The 20,799-nt window shown below is 33.4% G+C and overlaps 1 protein-coding gene across 4 annotated transcripts in view; it reads left to right on the top strand.

Moving 5' to 3' along the window:
- The first annotated feature begins 15,193 nt into the window (after positions 1–15,193).
- LOC127731602 (E3 ubiquitin-protein ligase TRIM71-like) overlaps positions 15,194–20,799 on the top strand; it is a 402,197-nt gene continuing 396,591 nt past the window's right edge. For 2 of the 4 annotated variants that reach the window (XM_052240379.1, XM_052240377.1), the window contains exons 1-3: positions 15,194–15,995; positions 16,448–16,504; positions 18,990–19,055. In XM_052240379.1, coding sequence (XP_052096339.1) covers positions 15,229–15,995; positions 16,448–16,504; positions 18,990–19,055 — 890 coding nt within the window. In that variant the 5' untranslated portion in view covers positions 15,194–15,228. The remainder of the gene's footprint in view (positions 15,996–16,447; positions 16,505–18,989; positions 19,056–20,799) is intronic. The other 2 variants (XM_052240378.1, XM_052240380.1) reach the window with 2 other exon arrangements.

The raw sequence follows: 20,799 nt of genomic DNA, 5'->3' as shown, positions 1-20,799 counted from the left end.
TGTTGCTGTATATTATGTATGTATGTGTCTGTCCCAAGTCAGGAGCCTGTAAACCAGTGGTTGTCATTTGTTACTGTATATTATGTATGTATATGTCTGTCCCAAGTCAGGAGCCTGTAAATCAGTGGTTGTCGTTTGTTGCTGTATATTATGTATGTATGTGCCTGTCCCAAGTCAGGAGCCTGTAAATCAGTGGTTGTCGTTTGTTGCTGTATATTATGTATGTATGTGTCTGTCCCAAGTCAGGAGCCTGTAAACCAGTGGTTGTCGTTTGTTACTGTATATTATGTATGTATATGTCTGTCCCAAGTAAAGGAGCCTGTAAACCAGTGGTTGTCGTTTGTTACTGTATATTATGTATGTATATGTCTGTCTCAAGTCAGGAGCCTGTAAATCAATGGTTGTCGTTTGTTGCTGTATATTATGTATGTATATGCCTGTCCCAAGTCGGGAGCCTGTAAATCAGTGGTTGTCGTTTGTTACTGTATATTATGTATGTATGTGCCTGTCCCAAGTCAGAAGCATGTAAATCAGTGGATGTCGTTTGTTGATGTATATTATGTATGTATTTCGGTCATTGGTGTTTACATAAATCAAGCCGTTAGTTTTCGTGTTTGAATAGTTTTTCATTTGTCATTTCGGGGCCTTTTATAGCTGACTATGCGGTATTAATTTTGCTCATCGTTGAAGGTCGTACAGTGAACTATAAATGTTAACTTTTATGTCATTTGGTCTCTGGTGGAGAGTTGTCTCACTGGCAATTATAAAACATCTTATTTTCATATACACATTTATTGTTGAAATTTTCTTGAAATACATGCTAAAAGGACATTTTTCCGGTAATAAAAAATTAAAAAGTACTAATAAACAACAAACTGTGTTAATCATATTCAAACTTTTTTCTTTTAATTTCAGATGGAATAATAGTCTAACAACAAGGAGACAGAATGTTAGTTTCCGTACGAATCAATTATCATAGAAAAGTTTTTTTCTATTTACATGTTTGTGTCCTCTTTATTTCAACATGCCTCCAATTAAGTTCCCTAATACTGGATTAGATAATAGTACTACATGTGATCACGTGATTTTACGTTGTGTCATACAATCAAACGATTTATAAATGTTATTGGTATTATTATAATTTATTGTAAAACATTACTTAGAAATATACTAGGAATGGATTTCTATTAAAACTGTTTTATTAATTTGTGTTGGCTTTCTTTGGTTAAAACTATAAACTACTTTCTTCGACATTGTAACAAACATGAAAAATCTGACAAGAAATATAAAGAACACATCTGAAAGTTCTACTGATGCTGGTTGTTTGATGCAGTTCTTCTATTGAATTATGTAAGATGAATACTGAAGCAAGTTAACAAACTCAACACAACTCGAATCTGATTGATTAATTGGTTAATTTGCTTTACGTCCAGTGGCTAATATTACATACATGTGCAGGACGATAACTAATTTACAATACTAATAAGACTTGCAATAAGAGGTCGACCTGGATGATGGGCGGGAAATTTGGAATGCCAATGGAAAATGAGGGTATATTGGATAGGGACAGAAATTTAGCCTTGCAACAAACGGACTCCATAAAGAGTTGTTACAAGTGTTCTTAACGTGCAAGAAGCATGACGTTCTTTCTACATGAGGCATTGGATTTAACGTCCCTATTCTGACCGGACGTGGCTGCACACTTGTACATCCCGCACAACCAAATTGATGCCCCACTTTGGCAAGGTTTGACTGCTGGTCGGAAGAAGACCACTGATGACCATATTTCTATACCCAGTCACCTTTGGGTTACTCGATTAAGATATTAAAGTCTGAATTATTATGTCGATATTGCATACAGTATCCGGTCGTTTAGTTACCATAACGTATCGTCTTAAAGTAAGCGATTCACAAAAGACCAGAAACACAACACATAGTTACTCCGTTCTTAAGTTTTTCCACCACTGATGGTCCCGTTACTAGTATTTCCGGTTTAAAAACTCCTAATTACTTCAAGGTAAAGACACACAACCTGTCACAACCGACAATGATTGTTTGTAGCATTGACCGGTCAACCATTCATCTATGGAGAGGCTGTTTATTTCTTAGTACAAGAAATATTTCAACGTTAACAAGAAATATCCAGAAACCATTTTTTTTCTCCAGACATACATAACCCTTATAGGTTGCACTTCTGTAAATATAGACAATTCACATAGGAACTTCTATTACGGCTAAAACTGCCACTTTTACTATGAAGTTTCGTAACACATTATATTCTAGAATGGAAAATTCATATACACTACTATTTTTTTCAATGGTCAATGGCTGTGCGGCATATTTTCAACATCTATATGCCCCGAACTTCTAAGAGTTTAAACTTATACTAAAATTCTGTTCTACCCCTCTCTTCACTTTGGGTCTTCCTCAGAATTTAATTCGGTCTCTATCCATGTGTATTTTACTGGTAACATTCCCAAGTTATGTCTCTATGAGATAAAACGTGGAGATCATATTTGGGAACTAGTACGTAAACAAAACAAAACATCTATGATTAGTATATATCTCCCCAAAAGAGGCTTGGCTTGTGAAACAGCTTTATTTACACAGTGCAACCTTTGGGCAATTTTCAACACATAACAACCATTATGTTACAATAAGGAGATGTGGTGTGATTGTCAATGATACAACTAACAACCAGTGTCCAAAAAGAGGCTTTCGTTACCAAGGGGACATTTAAAACGTATAGGTCAAAGAGAAAGTGACAACGCCATTGTAAAAAAAAATACGACTACGAAACAATAAACAATTCCACAAAACACTAAGAAAAACTAAGACTCAGCAACACGAACCCAATCAAAAACTGGGGTGATCTCATATGCTCCGGAGGGTTAAGCTGATCCTGCTCCACTAGTGTTGTTGCTCAAAGAGTTTATCTAATAAATTACACATAACCGTTCAGTGTTTAACAACGAGCAACCCTATACCGTATAGTCAGCTATAATAAGAATATAATGTGACAATTCAAGCGAAAAAACAACGGCTTGATTTATACCATAACTAAAAATCTAAAAATCACTAAATGACTGCTGATATTATTTTGGATGGTTTAAACATATTTCATTGCCCAAAACAATGACAAAAGAATGAGACACACGTTTTTTTTCAAGTTAGTCAGTCTTCCTCATTATATACCAGTAATACATAAGCGAACAAAATCTTATACATGTGAATAACATCATACATTATATTATTATTTAAACAAGAAATAATCAGAAATTGAAACGACGTGGATTTCTAAAAGTGCAGTTGATCGTAAAATATCTCTATACATTCTATAAATCAAATTTCAGATTAAACACCGGCATGGCATACACGCAGAAGGTCTGAGGAAGTGTACCTCTTTTACTTAATACGCAGCATCTTAGCTAGAGTATGTGCCTCAACCAACTGAACTTGCCTATAGACTGTGTTTGCCCATTTCATGAGGGCTAGCACCAACATTAGAACATAATAAAAATTGATAAATAAATGTTATACTAAAGCATTTACTATTAATCATTTTTGGAAACTAAAGTTCGCAATGACTTTTTAGTTGACGATGATAATCACAGGTATATTTATATGTGGGTCATTTCAAAATACACAATGTCTATAAAGATATGGCTACATGCTTGATAAACGAAAACCATGAGAGAAAGGATTTTAGTTTCAAAATGAAATCAGCTTTTTATTAACAGTATATGATACTGTTTTTAGTCGTCTGATTCTGAAGAAGTGCTGACTGCCAAGGCTGTCAATTTTTGGGAATGTTCTTAGCCATGAATTTCACATTGCTGAGCTGATTCGGTTTAAATCGCTGCATTAATAAAGCTATTTTTGGCTCAACTTTCTTTTCTTTTGAGCACAAGGTCTAGGCTACTGCTCGTCTGATAGTTTCCCGCCTTCCTCTTCTACTGCAGGACGTTACTGCTTTTTTTGAAAATTTTAATTTGTACAGTTATTACCATTGTCAGACACCTCCTGAACCATTACTTGTCATACTCCATCCTGAAGCATTACTTGTCAGACCCCCTCCTGAACCATTACTTGTCATACTCCATCCTGAAGCATTACTTGTTAGACCCCCTCCTGAACCATTACTTGTCATACTCCATCCTGTAGCATTACTTGTCAGACCCCTCCTGAACCATTACTTGTCATACTCCATCCTGAAGCATTACTTGTTAGACCCCCTCCTGAACCATTACTTGTCATACTCCATCCTGTAGCATTACTTGTCAGACCCCCTCCTGAACCATTACTTGTCATACTCCATCCTGAAGCATTACTTGTCAGACCCCCTCCTGAACCATTACTTGTCATACTCCATCCTGAAGCATTACTTGTCAGACCCCCTCCTGAACCATTACTTGTCAGACCCCCTCCTGAACCATTACTTGTCAGACACCCTCCTGAAGCATTACTTGTCAGACACCCTCCTGAACCATTACTTGTCAGACACCTCCTGAACCATTACTTGTCAGACCCCCTCCTGAACCAATACTTGTCAGACCCCCTCCTGAACCATTACTTGTCAGATCCCCTCCTGAACCATTGCTTGTCAGACCCCCTCCTGAACCATTACTTGTCAGACCCCCTCCTGAACCATTACTTGTCAGACCCCCTCCTGAACCATTACTTGTCAGACCCCCTTCTGAACCATTACTTGTCAGACCCCCTCCTGAACCATTACTTGTCAGACCCCCTCCTGAACCATTACTTGTTAGACCCCCTCCTGAACCATTACTTGTCAGACCCCCTCCTGAACCATTACTTGAACTAAGATATAGAATTGTAGACGACGATGTAGACAATTGGGAAGGAAACGATTTTTTAAAGATATTTTTACCTCAAAATTATTCCTTCTATCAAACAAATGGAGAAACACTTGAACCCCTTGTAAACATATTGAAACAAATTGTAAATAATTTTTTTAGCGTAACATGCGTAACACTGGCAGGCCACACACATTTCTATGAGAAATAGAGTAATTATGTTTATGCTTCGGCTAAAATCATATCCGTGTTACTATATGCTTACATTAATTTTTGATGAAAGCATTACCACAATACATGATGAAATTAACTGGTGTATCCCGTGTTTTACCAACATTTTCATCTTGTACAGTGGCCATCTCTAAATGAACGGAGAGCAAAAGTTTGAAACTGGGAAAATCTTCCAGAATGCAGTGGATGCTACTGACGGTACCTGAACGGAAATTTAAACGGCTACTAAAAGAGAGTCGAAATATGTCAAAGGAACATTCAAACTCATAAGTCGAAAATAAACTGACAACGCCATGGCTAAAAAAGATAAAGACAAACAGACAAACAATAGTACACAAATCACAACATAGAAAACTAAAAACTGAACATCACGAACCCCACCAAAATGTGGGGTGATCTCAGGAAGAGTAAGCAGACCCTGCTTCACATGTTGCACCCCTCGTGTTGCTCATGTTATTACAAACCCGGAAATAAGTCAAATTTTGAAGGAAAAATGGGACGGGATTGTAGTTGCGACATTTGGAACATATCTGCTATCATCTGTGATACGAATATTCTAAACGGTCAACTAACTCGTTTCGCCGTTTGTAAAGTTTTCGAAGGGATGATTTGAATATCATTTGGAACTCTTGGTTTAATATCTTTCTTGTGAGCATCAACCCTCTGTCAATGAAATCATTAGAACACCAGCTATACAGCGGAAGGTAAAGTTAAAGGATATTGTTTACTTCTTGTCTTTCTTTCTTAGAAGTTCCTGTATGAAGTCAGCCTCATATGAATCAAAACAAGTCGGCAAGAAGAGGGGCACAGTTGGTTCCCATGGGAACGCCGATTGTCTGCTAGCTACGAGCAGAACGTACCTATTTGTTCGAAGTACATACGTTCACATCTAGATTTGTTTACTGAATTTTGTATGCTTTTTTATATTCGTCAGTATTGTATTTGGTGCCTTTTGGTTTTGGTCCGCTAGTAGTCTTTCATTCTGTTTCATTGTTTCCATTTGTATTGACATTTTGACATTTTGATTAGTGATTGGTTGGTTTCTAGTTGAGTATGCCTCAACATATGTTTGTATTCAGATTGAAGGTATCGTAACAACTCATAACAACATATTGGCGTATTACCAAAGTCCTTTATTATTCAAAATTAGTAAGTCGTTTTTTGATGTTAAAGTAATGTGTTGTGTGAAATAGTGAAGGATCAAGTTTCTTCTTCACTGGATTTCTTTTATATTTTTTGTATAACTAATGACCGTAATTACACAATACAATACAGAACAGTTAGAGAATATTAAGTTTGAATTAAAGTTGAACAAATCATTCATATAGGTTTTATCCCGGGGTTTTATTTTGTCCTGCCATAAACTGCAGTTATTTTTAAAGGATTTAAATGCCTTCTCCTTTGCTCAATATTCTTTGAAATACCTTAACTAGTTTGGAAAAAAAACATGGACGATATCAATTTTGTTTTTTATGGGGAGCGTGAATGTTATTTTGTGTTTATTTCAGTCGTTCGTCTCATGTATATGTGGAAGGAGCACATATCGGCAATGGAGTCTGTATAATGCGAGTAAGAACGATCACGTTGTAAAGTATCAATAGAAATTTGTAAAAAAAAACATACGTTAGAGTAGAGGGACTGTACTGCTGAGAAATAGGAAGTTCGTAATTGGAAAGTTGAAATAATCACGTTTTCATAAAGTATTAATTTGTGTCAATATCGAGTTAAACATTAAGACACGAATCAGATCCTTTCATTTGCGTTAATTCACTGAAATGTCAGTCACAAATGATATTATTACGTATTTTAAAAGAGTAAATCGTTTCGGTTGCATGTAATTTCACTCTATGAAGAATGGTCTACACTCGAAAAAGTGAATTGATTCAGTCGACGACTATAATCCGAGCCGAACATTATATCTATAGACTATTTTGTTTGCATTTTAAACGTATCCATCGTTACATGTTATATAGTTTTTACCACTGCATAATAGGATATGCAACTTTTGAAAACCTTGGCTATTAAATAGCAGTTAAGTATCTTTTTTATAATTTTCAAATAATTTTATTTACTATAATTTCTACATTTGATTCCTCAAGTTTCGGTATCTTCTTTCGTTACCATTGACATTAAAATAGTGCGTATCATGGCAGTCTTTGTTATATCACAAATGACTAGTTGACTTTTTTCGTAATTAATATTTTCAGTCGAAATATTTTGTTTATAAATAGTTTTATTTACCAAACAGAAACACCTTGTGAAATAATGGAATGAATCAATAACTATAATTTTGAACATAAAAGGAATGCAGGCTACAAGTTATTTCTGATTATATCTGGTAAACGTCGAACTGTGTATTTTGTAAATTATTTTGAACTAAATCAATTAGCAGTTTTTTAATTAGATTTGCCATTTAAAAACGCAGGGTTTAACTACAGGTTGTTGTAAATTTTACCTGATAATGTGTGTGTAATAATAAATTTTACTGGCGTACTAGATAACGTTGATGTATAATTTAGCACATGAATTATTTTATGTTTAAAAACATTATACTGTTTCTGCTGATTCTGCTGATAAACACATTAAGCCTATTTAAATCCTCCAGATTGTATTCCTCGAGTATGATAACATACACTATTGCAATGAAATACATAAAAAATGCACAACGTTTCATATATTTTAACCTGCAATTTGTGTTTGTAATAACACACTTGAATAGATTTTAAATCTTAAGATATATTATGATTTCATTTACATGAATAGGACTTTAATGAATGTGTATCTGATTTGTTTATATTTATATATGAGTTCGAATCCCGGCGAGAGAAGAACAAAAATTTGCTTCTGCAAATTAACAGATCTAACATTGGAAAGTTGAAATCATCACGTTTGTCATAAAGTATTGATTTGTGTCAATATCGAGTTAAACATCAAGACACGAATCTGATCATTTCATTTGGGTTAACTTGAGTCCATTCACTGAAATGTCAGTCGTAAATGATATTATTACGTATTTTAAAAGAGTCAATCGATTCGGTTACATTTAATTTCACTCTATGAAACATTGTCTACACTTGGAAAAGTGAATTGATTCAGTCCGAACCGAACATTATATCTATAGACTATTTTGTTTGCATTTTAAACGTATCCATCGTTACATGTTATATAGTTTTTTAGAATTGGTTCTGTCGACGACTACAATCTGAACCGAACATTATATCTATAGACTATTTTGTTTGCATTTTAAACGTATCCATCGTTACATGTTATATAGTTTTTACCACTGCATAATAGGATATGCAACTTTTGAAAACCTTGGCTATTAAATAGCAGTTAAGTATTTTTTTTAATTTCTAAATAGATTTATTTACTATAATTTCTACATTCGGTATTCCTCCAGTATGATAACTTACACTATTGCAATGAAATACATAAAAGGTCACAAATCAAATGCACAACGTTTCATCTATTTTAACCTGCAATTTGTGTTTGTAAAACAAAGCACACTTGAATAGATTTTAAATCTTAAGATATATCATGATTTCATTTACATGAATAGGACTTAAATGAATTTGTATCTGATATGTTAATACTCATTCTCTGTAACCACTTAAACTTTTTCGGCACACATAGTCACCGATCTTTCTGAAAATTGGCTGATATGTAGATCCTATTAGACTAGTCAGAAAAATAATGTCAAACGATATATATATTGGTTGGTTACCATGGTAACAGCAGAGAAAGTTGGGATTTTTGAGAAAAATACAATATTTGGTGTAGTGTTGTGAAATTATGCGGCTACATCTATTAAAAAGAAACACAAAAACAATTAATTTAATTCTTGGTTTAGTCAAAATTCAAAAAAAGTTATGGGGAATCTACCTAGAAACATGCGAAATTAATTTCTATAAAAATGATTATTGTGCAATTTTCCTCACAATACGAATTATCTCCCTTTGATGGGTTACACTAATGACTGGAACAAAACGAAAACGCTAATAACTTTTTTATTTCTCAAAGAATTTATGTCAAATTTGAATTGTTATAAATTTAGACCATTCAATACATAAATATAAGAAAAAATAATATAGAAAACTTTTTTAAATCTTCATTAAACGTGACCTGACCAATGCTAACAATGCCAGGACGAAATGAAAATGCTAATAACTTTTTTATTTCTTAAAGGGTTTATGTTAAATTTGAAATATAATAAAGTTTAATTATTTAATATATAAATTAATAAAAAAATATAGAAAAAAATATAAAATATTCAGATAACGTGACCTTTCTAATGTTGACAATAACCTGACCAACAATAGCAATGACCTGACCGATGAAAATTTCTGTGTTATTTTATATTATTAAAAAAAAAAAAGGAAAAATATATGTTTTTGGTAAAAAAAACTTGACCTGACCATGTTGACTGTGTCCTGGTTGTTGTACTACCTAATACTTATTTATATCTTATTGGATTTTCTTTAAATTTATAAAAAAAAAATAGAATTAAGATTGAATGGTAAAAAACTGGGAAAAACAGTTTAGGGTACTATGACGAGCACCGAATTATTTAAACTTTTTATGGTATTGAGTAGTAAATTGTATTTAACTGTGTTGTAAATTATGTTGTGTATTACCGGTTATAATTTGACACGTTTGATCACAAATATAAAGTAACTCAAAAGGTGTGTTTGAAGTAGGCCATACATACATGTAAGTTAATAAATCCAATATAGTTTGTTTTTTAATATTTTCTAACAGTAAATAGTTATTTCCACGTACTACTTAAGGCATGCGCGAGCCTTGTGCAGGATATCTTGGCAGTTTTTAATATTTTCATAAAAACAAATACACATTTCGCAGACTACTTGAGGTATGCCCGAGCCCCTGCATGCACGATATCTTTGTAGTTTAAAATATTTTCATAAAATATAAGTAAACATATTGGCGGACTTAACTTGAGGGTTACCAGAGCCTTGTCTTAGTTTTAAATGTTCCCGAAAGTTTGTAAAGCATTTTATATTTTCTTATTTGATAAAATTAATGGTTCAATCTAAGTGTTTCTATAAATTTGATGCAAAGCCTATTACATTTAAATAGGTATAAAGTCATTTTTCCTGGTCATGATAACGGTCAGGATGTAGGACAGAAAGTCACAGACAAAAAGTCACAGACAAAAAGTCGCGGACAAAAAGTCACATGTATAATATGTTATAAACATAGACTTCTGCTTCAAAGTAAAATCTTTTTTTTTTTTTTTGTTTAAAGAAAGACAATTATATACTAATTTTGAGAAACATCTTTCTGTAATGGGCTTTCAGTGGAAATCAAAGTATATGTACATGCATATAATTTTTTTTAAAGTTACCCTGTGAAAAGAGTTTTCATATTGTCAATATTTTTTAATTTGCTGCTAAAAATCCATTAAGATTACTGTTATTTTCTCAAATTTCAATAATCCAATGCCTTTTACTGATGTAAATATAGTGCTACCAAAGGCGGATCCAGGGGGCCATGAGGGCCCGCCCCCTCCTTTCATTGGAAACATTTGGTTGATTACATATGGAATTGTCTAGATGGTATATTTTCCCCCTGCTGCTCGTTGTAAGACCAGCAGTCACCCGCTGACCGATTTTCCGTGGGTCCTCTTAAGGAAACGGAACATTTTGGAAAATCTCGAAAATTCCTCCCCGGCCAGAATGTCAAACAAGAAATGTGTCGGATGAATAGCAGGGACCATCGGGTCCACGGCCGACCGCACCCGCCCTTGCTTGTTACGCCCTTTTTTTTTAGGGGCTCCCTAGTTGATCTATTGAAATTTCTGTCCTTGTCCAATTGATCCCGATTTCTAGTGATATTTCAAATTGTCTGCCTTCATCCCAGTTTACACCTATGGAAGGACCTTTTTTATTTTTTTTATTTTTTATAACTTTACTCATCATCCAATAAAACAATATTATTCAAAACGTATAGCTACATGTATACATGCTTTGCCATTTCAACATTGAGTTTAAGAATGAATAAGAAAAATAAACAGCTCATAATAAAGGTATTTTTTCCTTTATAGAAAGGTTAGATGGTCAATTATCATTTATTTAGAGGATCAACGTCTGACTCTTTTGGTTCTATTTTTTATTGTGTTGAATTGTTTCAAATTATTGACTTTAATTAATTTTTGGTCAGTAGACTAGCACAGGACCTACAATGTTCCTAGTAAATTTATTGGTTTTGTTCTCTTCTGAAATATGCATGAGATGTTTGACACTGGACATAAAGCAAACCACAACTAATCGATCATTTCTTTTTTACAAAACTGTATACACTCTTTGCTATATGTATCGAAGTTCATTAAACGAATTTGTAAAAATTAGCACTTATCAGTATTTTTGCAAATGGACTGCTTGTTTCCATGGCAACACATTCAATGGCAAATATTGCATAATTGAATATATAACTTTTTAAATGACTTTATTTGTTTTTTCTAGATTTAGTCATTGTTTTCTTGTACATTTTTCATGATCATGAAAACAGACTGAAATTTCTTCATAATCAGCACTTTTATCCAGATTAGAGAAATTGTATTTGTTTCATTCAATTGGTAACACCATTATCGATATACTATACCAGCAAAATTATTTATATATACACATGTGTGTATACAATGAAACTTAATAAGTGTTTTCGTTTTCCTACTTTTGTGCACATTTAAGAAACTAACTGAAACTTTTTCAAAATTGTTTTAAACTTGTGTATCATCATGAAATTGTTTCCATAGCAACACAGTTAAAACTATAATACCGTTATGTATGAATATGTTTCAAATTTTGATGATTACAATCATTTCTACAAATTGTATATTTATTTATTTTTTTCTGACTGCAGAATTAGGTTTTAAAACATTTTTTTTCAAAAAATTTCAAAAATTTTTTTTTCCGAAAAAATGAAAACTAAGCATTTTGTATCCATGGTAATAAAAAAATGAGACATACTTCCCCATTATTTTTTCGCATCATTGATAAGATAAGACTATGGAATTTATGAATTGATGGTTGACTTTAACTCAGGTTTCCGCAAAAAAATATGGTGAGCATTCAAAAATGACCTCAAAAGGGTATTTTTTACCTAATGCAAACCACATAAAAAGGGGGGTATATGTGATTATGATTGAAAATGAATATGAAAATATCAGTTATTAAATTACATTAATAAAATGCATATATTTAATAAAATCATAAAAAAATATTCTTTCTTTTAATCATTTATTATGAAAAATTATGTTGAAAATAGCCATTTTCAGCTTAAAATCATAGATATCCAGAAGAGGTAAAACTGGTCATCGGTTGCTATGGCAACCGATATGCTTAGCAACCAAAATTTTGCCATTTTTTGTTTGTTTCATCAAGACTAGTAAGTGTGTGAAGTTTGAAGAAAATCCATGACCATGCGTGCCACACTCCCTATATAAAAGTTTAAATAGTTACAGAGAACCAGTATTAATATGTATATAAATATGAATCCCGGCGAGGGAAGAACAAAAAATTTGCTTCCGCAAATTAACAGATCTAACATTGTTGGGCTGTTATTTAGACGAATTATATATGCAGAATGTGTTTTCAGCCTTGTATCACCATCACTGGTAATCCAATGGATAAAATCTGTCGTAGAGTTGTCACTGGTTCAAACGTACTTATAATATAATTATTTCTGTGACTGTATCCTACATAAATGTGTACGATCCTTTACGATAGATAATTCAGCTGATCTGTAATATTCCATCTTCATACCTTATCTATCATGTACTGTGTTACGACGCTAGATAAAATCTGACGAGGAAAGGTAACTCCCGGCCACCGAAAGCTTAACTTTATATCGAGCCTAAGTGGTCGAGTGGCCTAGTGCGCCGGCCAGTGCAAGGCGATTTGGTGCCACGATATCTCAGCAGCATGAATTCGAATCCCAACCAGTGAAGAACAAAAAATTTGCTTCCACATATTTACAGATTTAACATTGTTTGGCTGTTATTTAGACGAATATATATATATATAGATTCTACCACTGCATCGAGTGTGATACGATATTTATCCACTCGAGACAATTAAATGTTCAAATTTAAAACGCGAGGCTCGCCGAGCGTTTTAAATATTTAAAATTTAACTGTCGAGAGTGGATAAATATCGTATAACACGAGATTTGGTGGTGGAATCTGTTTCTCTAATGATTTTCAAACAATATGCAGGCAAACTTATTCCTTCTTTTCGAATGATCTGCAAAAAGATGTGTTCTTTCTATGTGACGTCATCGGGCATGGTCGCCTTTTTTCATGCCGTCACAATAGGAAATTCAGAGGAAAGCAAGAGAATTCAACGTCATAATCGGATTTTAACCAATGAAGAACTGAGATCAAACGAGCCACACGTTGATTAAATTTTTTTCTTCAATGGATGCAGAAAGTGATAAATTGACGAAGAATTAGAGAAATATAATTATAGACCTGGAAGTAGATATACAGCCTTAAAGACTTTTATTTGTTCTGTTGAAATATACAATTATAGAATTGAAAGGAGGTGACCAGGTTCAAACAATTAAGATAAACCATATTTCTCTAAAAGAGGGACGAAAGATACCAGAGGGACAGTCAGTTAAATGTTGACTTAAGAAATCAGAACATAATGTATTATAGTATTGCTGGTCCAACTGACTATTGTTTGAGATACTGTTTGTTCTTAACGCCAACATATCACTTCTGGCTTAACCACGGCTGTCGGGTTTTGATGATGGGGAAAACCGCAGCATTCAGAACCCAGTCAATTAAGACAGGCGTCAGACTCGTCTTACCGAAGCGGGTTTTGAGCTTACATCAACAATGTTGATAGGCTAGTGATAACTGTAGATGAACTATCTCAATTAGCCTTCCAACTGTTGACCTTTAAAGCAATCATTAGAATAATAATTTGTTTCTTTTAGTCTATAAACAAAACATCAATGTTATGAGTCTACATTTAATATTATAATAATGCCTTCTTTACAACTTCCACCGGAAGTAAATAACTTCAAACTGAGATTGCAATTATAGTAGTATTTCACCTCGGGTTTCTCGTATGGTTCGTTTTGCTAAATCTTTATTGTTCTATATAATATGATGTTAGTGATGTTTGTTTATTTGTTCGTTTTCATTGTTTACCATGCAGTGTTGTCATTGTTTATTGAACTACTGTTAAATGATTATACTTGGTAACTTTTCCTTATTTTTAAAGCATTGATCTTACATGTAGCTTGGATTCAAAGGTGCTAACCGTGTAGCCAGAACTGCTTACCCTCCTGAAACATCTAAAGTGTCACTCTCGACAAGTTATAAACAAGCTAGCCAATTAATTCGTTTCATATATTAACTCATTCATAAATGAGAATTATGGTATACATTTACTCATAAACGTGTATTTCATATCATGTGTATAGGTACGTTTCAAAGTTTGATGAAAATTTATGGTGGCAACTTCAAAATAGTTATTTGGATATTTCGAATCCGTTAAAATAACTTCAGACTATGCTCTTTGTTATTTGTAAGAAATGTTTGTGACCCTCATATGTATCGTGTTTTTCTCTCACTTTTATATTTGGCAACGGCTAATATAACAGTAATATCAACCGTAAATCCATTTCCATTAAAACATTTTTTGAGCAGATATGATTTAGTTAGACTAGAGTTTATTACAGATATAAACAAATAAAAATGAAAAACACCTGGACTGGGGAATAAAAAAAAACTTGTGTAAAGTATGTTGTTGGACTTAAATCTTTTTAGAATCTCGTACACATTTTACTTACAATATACTATTTCCCATAGTGTGATATTTAAACATACTCCTTTTATTATTATGATAATGTTATACTTCTTTTTGTTTATCTAAATTATAAATACCAAGTCAATAATCCAGGTCAATAACCAATATCATCAATAAAACCGTACACTAGCCAATAAAACAGTAGTCAATAAAATGGAGTCTTATATGTAAAATATTCATAATATATTCAAATAAGAACTTAAGTTTTATGTTTCACAGTTCTACCTTTAAATACACGATAAACGTATATAACCATGTTTTGATTTAAATGTAGAACGTTGTTGTCATTGATTTTTTTTACCTTACCTGTGTATTATTCATTGAGGACGATACGCGACAAAATGGCACAGGCAGCCTCTAAAACATGTGAAATTTGTGTCAGTGCCTATGGATCCCAATACTGCTTAGAGTGTGAACAATACTTTTGTGAAAATTGTAAAACTTTTCATAAAAGACAGAAAGTAACAAAGAATCACCAGTTTCAGTCTTCCTCGGACGTTATACCGGAAGGTAAATCGAAATGTAAGGAACACAACGAAGACATCAGTTTTGTATGCAAGACATGTAATTTAGTAGTGTGCAGTAGTTGTGTGACTGGCAGTCACACAGGGCATGCCTTTTCAAAGCTTATGGACAACATAACACAGATGAAGGAGAAGAATACAAAAGACCTGCGTAGTAAGGTACATGAGGCAACTCAAAACATTAAAACGATAGAGGAAGGTTTAAAGGCATTTGATGTGAAGGTTGAAGGAGTAGTCAAAGCTATTACAGAAGAAGGTACAAAGATAAAGGCTATGGTTGATACATGTGTCGCACAGATGATTGCATCGGTCAAGGATCAATCCAGGAAGGAAAAGGACAAATTGACAAAAATCATAGCAGATACTAAAATAGATTTGAAGGCGGGAGGCGACTTAGAAAAGAAGAAATGTGAACTCGACAAGACACGAAACGATGGCAAATTGTTACAGTCGTTACAGAAGCTTACAGATGACATTGCAAAGCTGACGATAGAGCCTTTACCCGAATTTCCGAAAATACAGTATACTGCTAAGCCCGTAACAGATAACGACATCAAACAACTGTTTGGCATCTTCAAAATAAGGTAAATCCACTGAAATACCTGAGAAGAGTATTGTTTTGTAGACTACATTCTGTAGTCGTAATACATACTTTAATATATCTATATTATTTGAAAGTGACATGTATTTTTGCATAATCAAAATTCTGTTTTTGAATATCAATGTATTTCTGAATTGAATCCCATGAAAGACGCAGGGGAGACAATGCATTCAATAAAACGAGGTGGTCATTAATAATGTATTGTTTATAATGGAATAACAATGGACTCTAGTAAATAGACATGTGGTCTATGACAATGCACATTTTTAATTGTATTCACAATGCACTCGGCTCTACGTAAACTTATGAAGTTATTCAGGAATACTTGTTTTCAAACTGGCACAGAATATCTGTTTCCCTCATTTTTAAAATGTTTTGTTTTGATATTATGCATTTAAGGAGTCATATGTAAATACTTCATTTTTATTTTGACAGAGGAGTACGTACACAACATATCGGAAACAGAGAGAAAGAATTACCTAAACCAAAAAGGTAGGGCAATATGTTTGTATATTTTACAGTGTTAATTTTACGCTTAAAACAATGTAAACTTTTCGTCAAATCTTTAAGTGAATCACACATTATCTTCGTGTATACCTGAATTTCTTTTAAGGAAATGAAGCCCTCTTTCCATGGTTCTGGATAAATTTGTTTCCTATTTTGTGTAAACCAGTGCACCGTTTTACTGTTGACACATTTACTAGTTACATGTATGCACTTATCTTCATTACATTGTTCCTAAGTAGCAGTTTTTTTAAAGCCGTATTTGCTTAATTTTCTTGATATATATTTCACCAACTCACATTTTTTTTTTTAATATTTTGTTTTGCTTCGATTTACATCTTCTACAAAGTCATTTGTAATGCGTTGCATACGTTAGCAAGCACTAACTCGAGTAGGATTGCGTTTAAGTAATTAATACTGATAATGATGTGCAAACGTACAGCGTAATTTATTTTCGTAAATATACTGCTCGTTAAAATGTTTCTGCTTGTCTAGTTAAAGATTTAGAACCTATTGATACTTTAAATTTACGATATAACCATGATATTGAATGTAAAAGGCATTCATCATAGTTATCCGCACTAGTAAGGCAAAATATGCATAGTATAAGCTAAGGACACCATACTGTTTTCAAACGACATTATCAAGTCGTGTTGCGCAGTCTTCTTTTAATTGTGTATATGTAGTTTTATGTTAACTTGTGTTTGTCCTTTCGTCAGTTTTCATTATTTGCCATAGTGTTTCCCATATGTCTTCGACGTATGAGTTTGAATGTCCTCTTTGATATTTTCCACCTCTTTTTAAAATATTCTCGATTCACAAGAATATTTAAGATCGACTGTTTGCTTAAGGGTACAACGACTTCAGCAGTAACATTCACAATCGACTGTTGATAAAGCGGTCAACGACTTCAGCAGCCGCATTCAAAATCGACTGTTGATGAAGGGGTGAATGACTTTAGCAGTCACATTCACCATCGACTGTTAGAAAGGGTTCAACGACTTTAGCATTCATATTCACAATCGACTGTTGATAAAGGGGTCAACGACTTCAGTAGTCACATTCACAATCGACTGTTGATAAAGGGGTCAACGACTTCAGCAGTCACATTCACAATCGACTGTTGATAAAGGGTTCAACGACTTTAGCAGTCACATTCACAATCGACTGTTCATAAAGGGGTCAACGAATTCAGAAGTCACATTCACAATCGACTGTTGATGAAGGGGTCAACGACTTTAGCAGTCACATTCACAATCGACTGTTGATAAAGGGGTCAACGACTTCAGCAGTCACATTCACAATCGACATTCACAATCGACTGTTCATAAAGGGGTCAACGAATTCAGAAGTCACATTCACAATCGACTGTTGATGAAGGGGTCGACGACTTTAGCAGTCACATTCACAATCGACTGTTGATAAAGGGTTCAACGACTTTAGCAGTCACATTCACAATCGACTGTTAATAATGGGTTCAACGACTTTAGCAGTAACATTTACGAATATCGAAGGAAGTTAGTAAAATTGTTTCGTTTGTATATTATCATTGAATGAACTTAACAGAACACTGCCAGTTATTTTTATAATGTTTGGAATAATCGTATATAACACAATTCTATATTAATATTCTTGTAATGGTTAGAAAATACATCAAATAGCACCATCACTAACGTAATCCCAATTTCATATTGTATTTTTAGAAATTTACCTGTGACGTCGCTTTTTGTGGCGTTGATACATTCGTGTGATTCAGAGTTCATTATTCTATTGTGCTGTATTTGTGATCTGTCGTAAATTAATTTTAGGTGTTCGTTGTTATTCTGTGGTTTACATGTTGGGATGGGCTATGGTATAGTTTGTTTATGTATTTCTCTGTCCTGAATTTTCTTGCATTTATTGATACTTTATTCCTGTCACGTAATTTTGTCATTTTAGCGGTATTTTTAACATTGCTATATAAGCGGGAGGTTTGGCTAGCCATAAAACCAGGTTCAACCCACCATTTTTTCTTAAAATGGCTTGTACCATTTCAGGAATATGGCAATTGTTATCACATGGTCCGTTGTTATGTATGCTGGCGTTTGTTTTTGTAACAGTTCAGTGTTTCTGTTGTTCCGTTTTGTTTCCTCTTATGGTTGATGTGTTTTCCTCAGTTTTGGTTTGTGACCCGGATTTGTTTCAGTTAAATTGATTTATGACTATTGAACAACGGTATACTACTATTGCCTTTATATATAGCTTCTTCAATTAAACTGTACTGCAAATTGTTAAATCTAAAGACCTCATCAGTTCATGCGGTTTTTTGCTGTAAGAAAGACGGGGGAAAGGAGGGAAAAGTATATGCAAAGCAGAAATAGTTCTATAAGGATTTTACGATATAGATAAGAATGTCATTAATTCATTGCTACCTTGTGTTTATATCGTCACATTAAAAAGAGTTTATTTTAATTAATTGTGTTGTTTATTACAGTGATTACGAAAAGGATACGAAACGAAAAGAGGAAGGAAAATACCTGTACAGATGTATCGGGTGTGGGTAAGTTCCTTAATATTGTTTTTATGGACATGACGTAATATGTATATTTATATTATATTAGGAACATACTCTACAAACCAGAAAAAATCTGAAATTGCCTATATCTTTACTCGACTGTACTGATTTTTACTCGACCAGTCTGACTTGGTGTGAAACTTACTTGATATTACTCGAGCGAAGTCTGAACCATACTTAACAGTCTGAACTTATACTCTACCAGTACTGAACCATTTTATATGTGTCTGAACTATTCTCGATCAAGTCTGAACCATGCTCGACCTGGTCTGAACCATACTCGACCTAGTCTGAACCCTACTCGACCAAGTCTTAACCAACCTATTTCTGTGTCTATCTATTGTATTTCATCAATTTAGGAACTTTTTTAACAACAGCTATTCCCCTTGGTTAGAAATTTAAACAACAATTTGAAATCCACAATGTATTTAATATAGCATTGAAACTAAAATTTCACAATAAACATAATATAATCATCAACACCATATTCATCAACACTTATACATATATATATTTGTGGTCTAGAGCGCTGGACACAGCGCAGGCGGTGTTGTCACGATATCCCAATTGCATGATTTTGAATCCCGGCGAGGGAAGAACAAAAATTTGCTTCCGGAAATTTGCAGATTTAACATTGTTGTGCTGATATTTAGAGTAATTATGAATATAATATGTGTTTACAGCCGTGCATCACCTTCACTGGTGATCCTGTAGATGGATCTGTCGTAGAGTTGTCACTTGTTTAGATGTACTTATCAAATAATTATTTCTGTGACTACATCTTACGATCCTTTACGACAGATAATTTAGCTAATCTGCAATCAATTCCATCTGCATGCCTAATATATCATGTACTGTGTTACAACTCTAGCTTCTACTGACGAGGAAAGGTTACACTAGGCCACCGAAAGCTGAATGTTTAGTTCAGTCTAGGTGGTCTACAGCGCTGGACACAGTGCAGGTGGTGTTGTCACGATATCCCAATAACATGAGTTCGAATCCCGGCGAGGGAAGAACAAAAAATTGCTTCCGGAAATTTGCAGATTTAACATTATTGTGCTGGTATTTAGAGTAAATATGTATATATATATATATATATATATATATATATATATATATATATATATATATACAATGAATATAACCTTTGAAATAAAAATAAAACAAGATGACCAAAGAAAGTTATTTCTGGTAGGATTAAAAAAATATCATGTTTTATATACCTACAAAGGTATACTTTTTGTTGAAGACCGTACTGTGACCTATAATGGTTTACTTTTATAAATTTTGACTTGGATGGAGAGTTGTCTCATTGGCACTCATACCACATCTTCTTATATCTATATAAAGAGTTATTTTCTTCAGAACTATAGGTCATTCTTTTGAAGAATCAACCTGGACGATACCAAGTTTCAATGAAATTTGCTTCAAGGCATAACATATATAAGGTCATTATTTTTTTCTGGTTAAAAAGCAAACTTTAATTTACTTGAACATTAAAATCGTTTGATAGCTATCTAATACCATATTTCGTAGGTTTAAGGCAGAAACAATCCTTTATTCCGTTTATTAGACTGACATACCTAAAATCGTCGTTGACGCACATTTTAACTTCCAAAACAAATAATGTGAAGTTTTGTTTATTTATCTATACAATAAAGGGGCATTATGTGAGATGAATTTAATATTGCAAACATTTCCATAACACTTTAAATCAAGCCATATTTAA

Source organism: Mytilus californianus, unplaced genomic scaffold (genome assembly GCF_021869535.1).
Source record: "Mytilus californianus isolate M0D057914Y unplaced genomic scaffold, xbMytCali1.0.p SCAF_20, whole genome shotgun sequence".
In the NCBI taxonomy this organism is placed as follows: Eukaryota; Metazoa; Mollusca; class Bivalvia; order Mytilida; family Mytilidae; genus Mytilus; species Mytilus californianus.
This window is presented reverse-complemented; position numbering and strand designations above follow the sequence as displayed.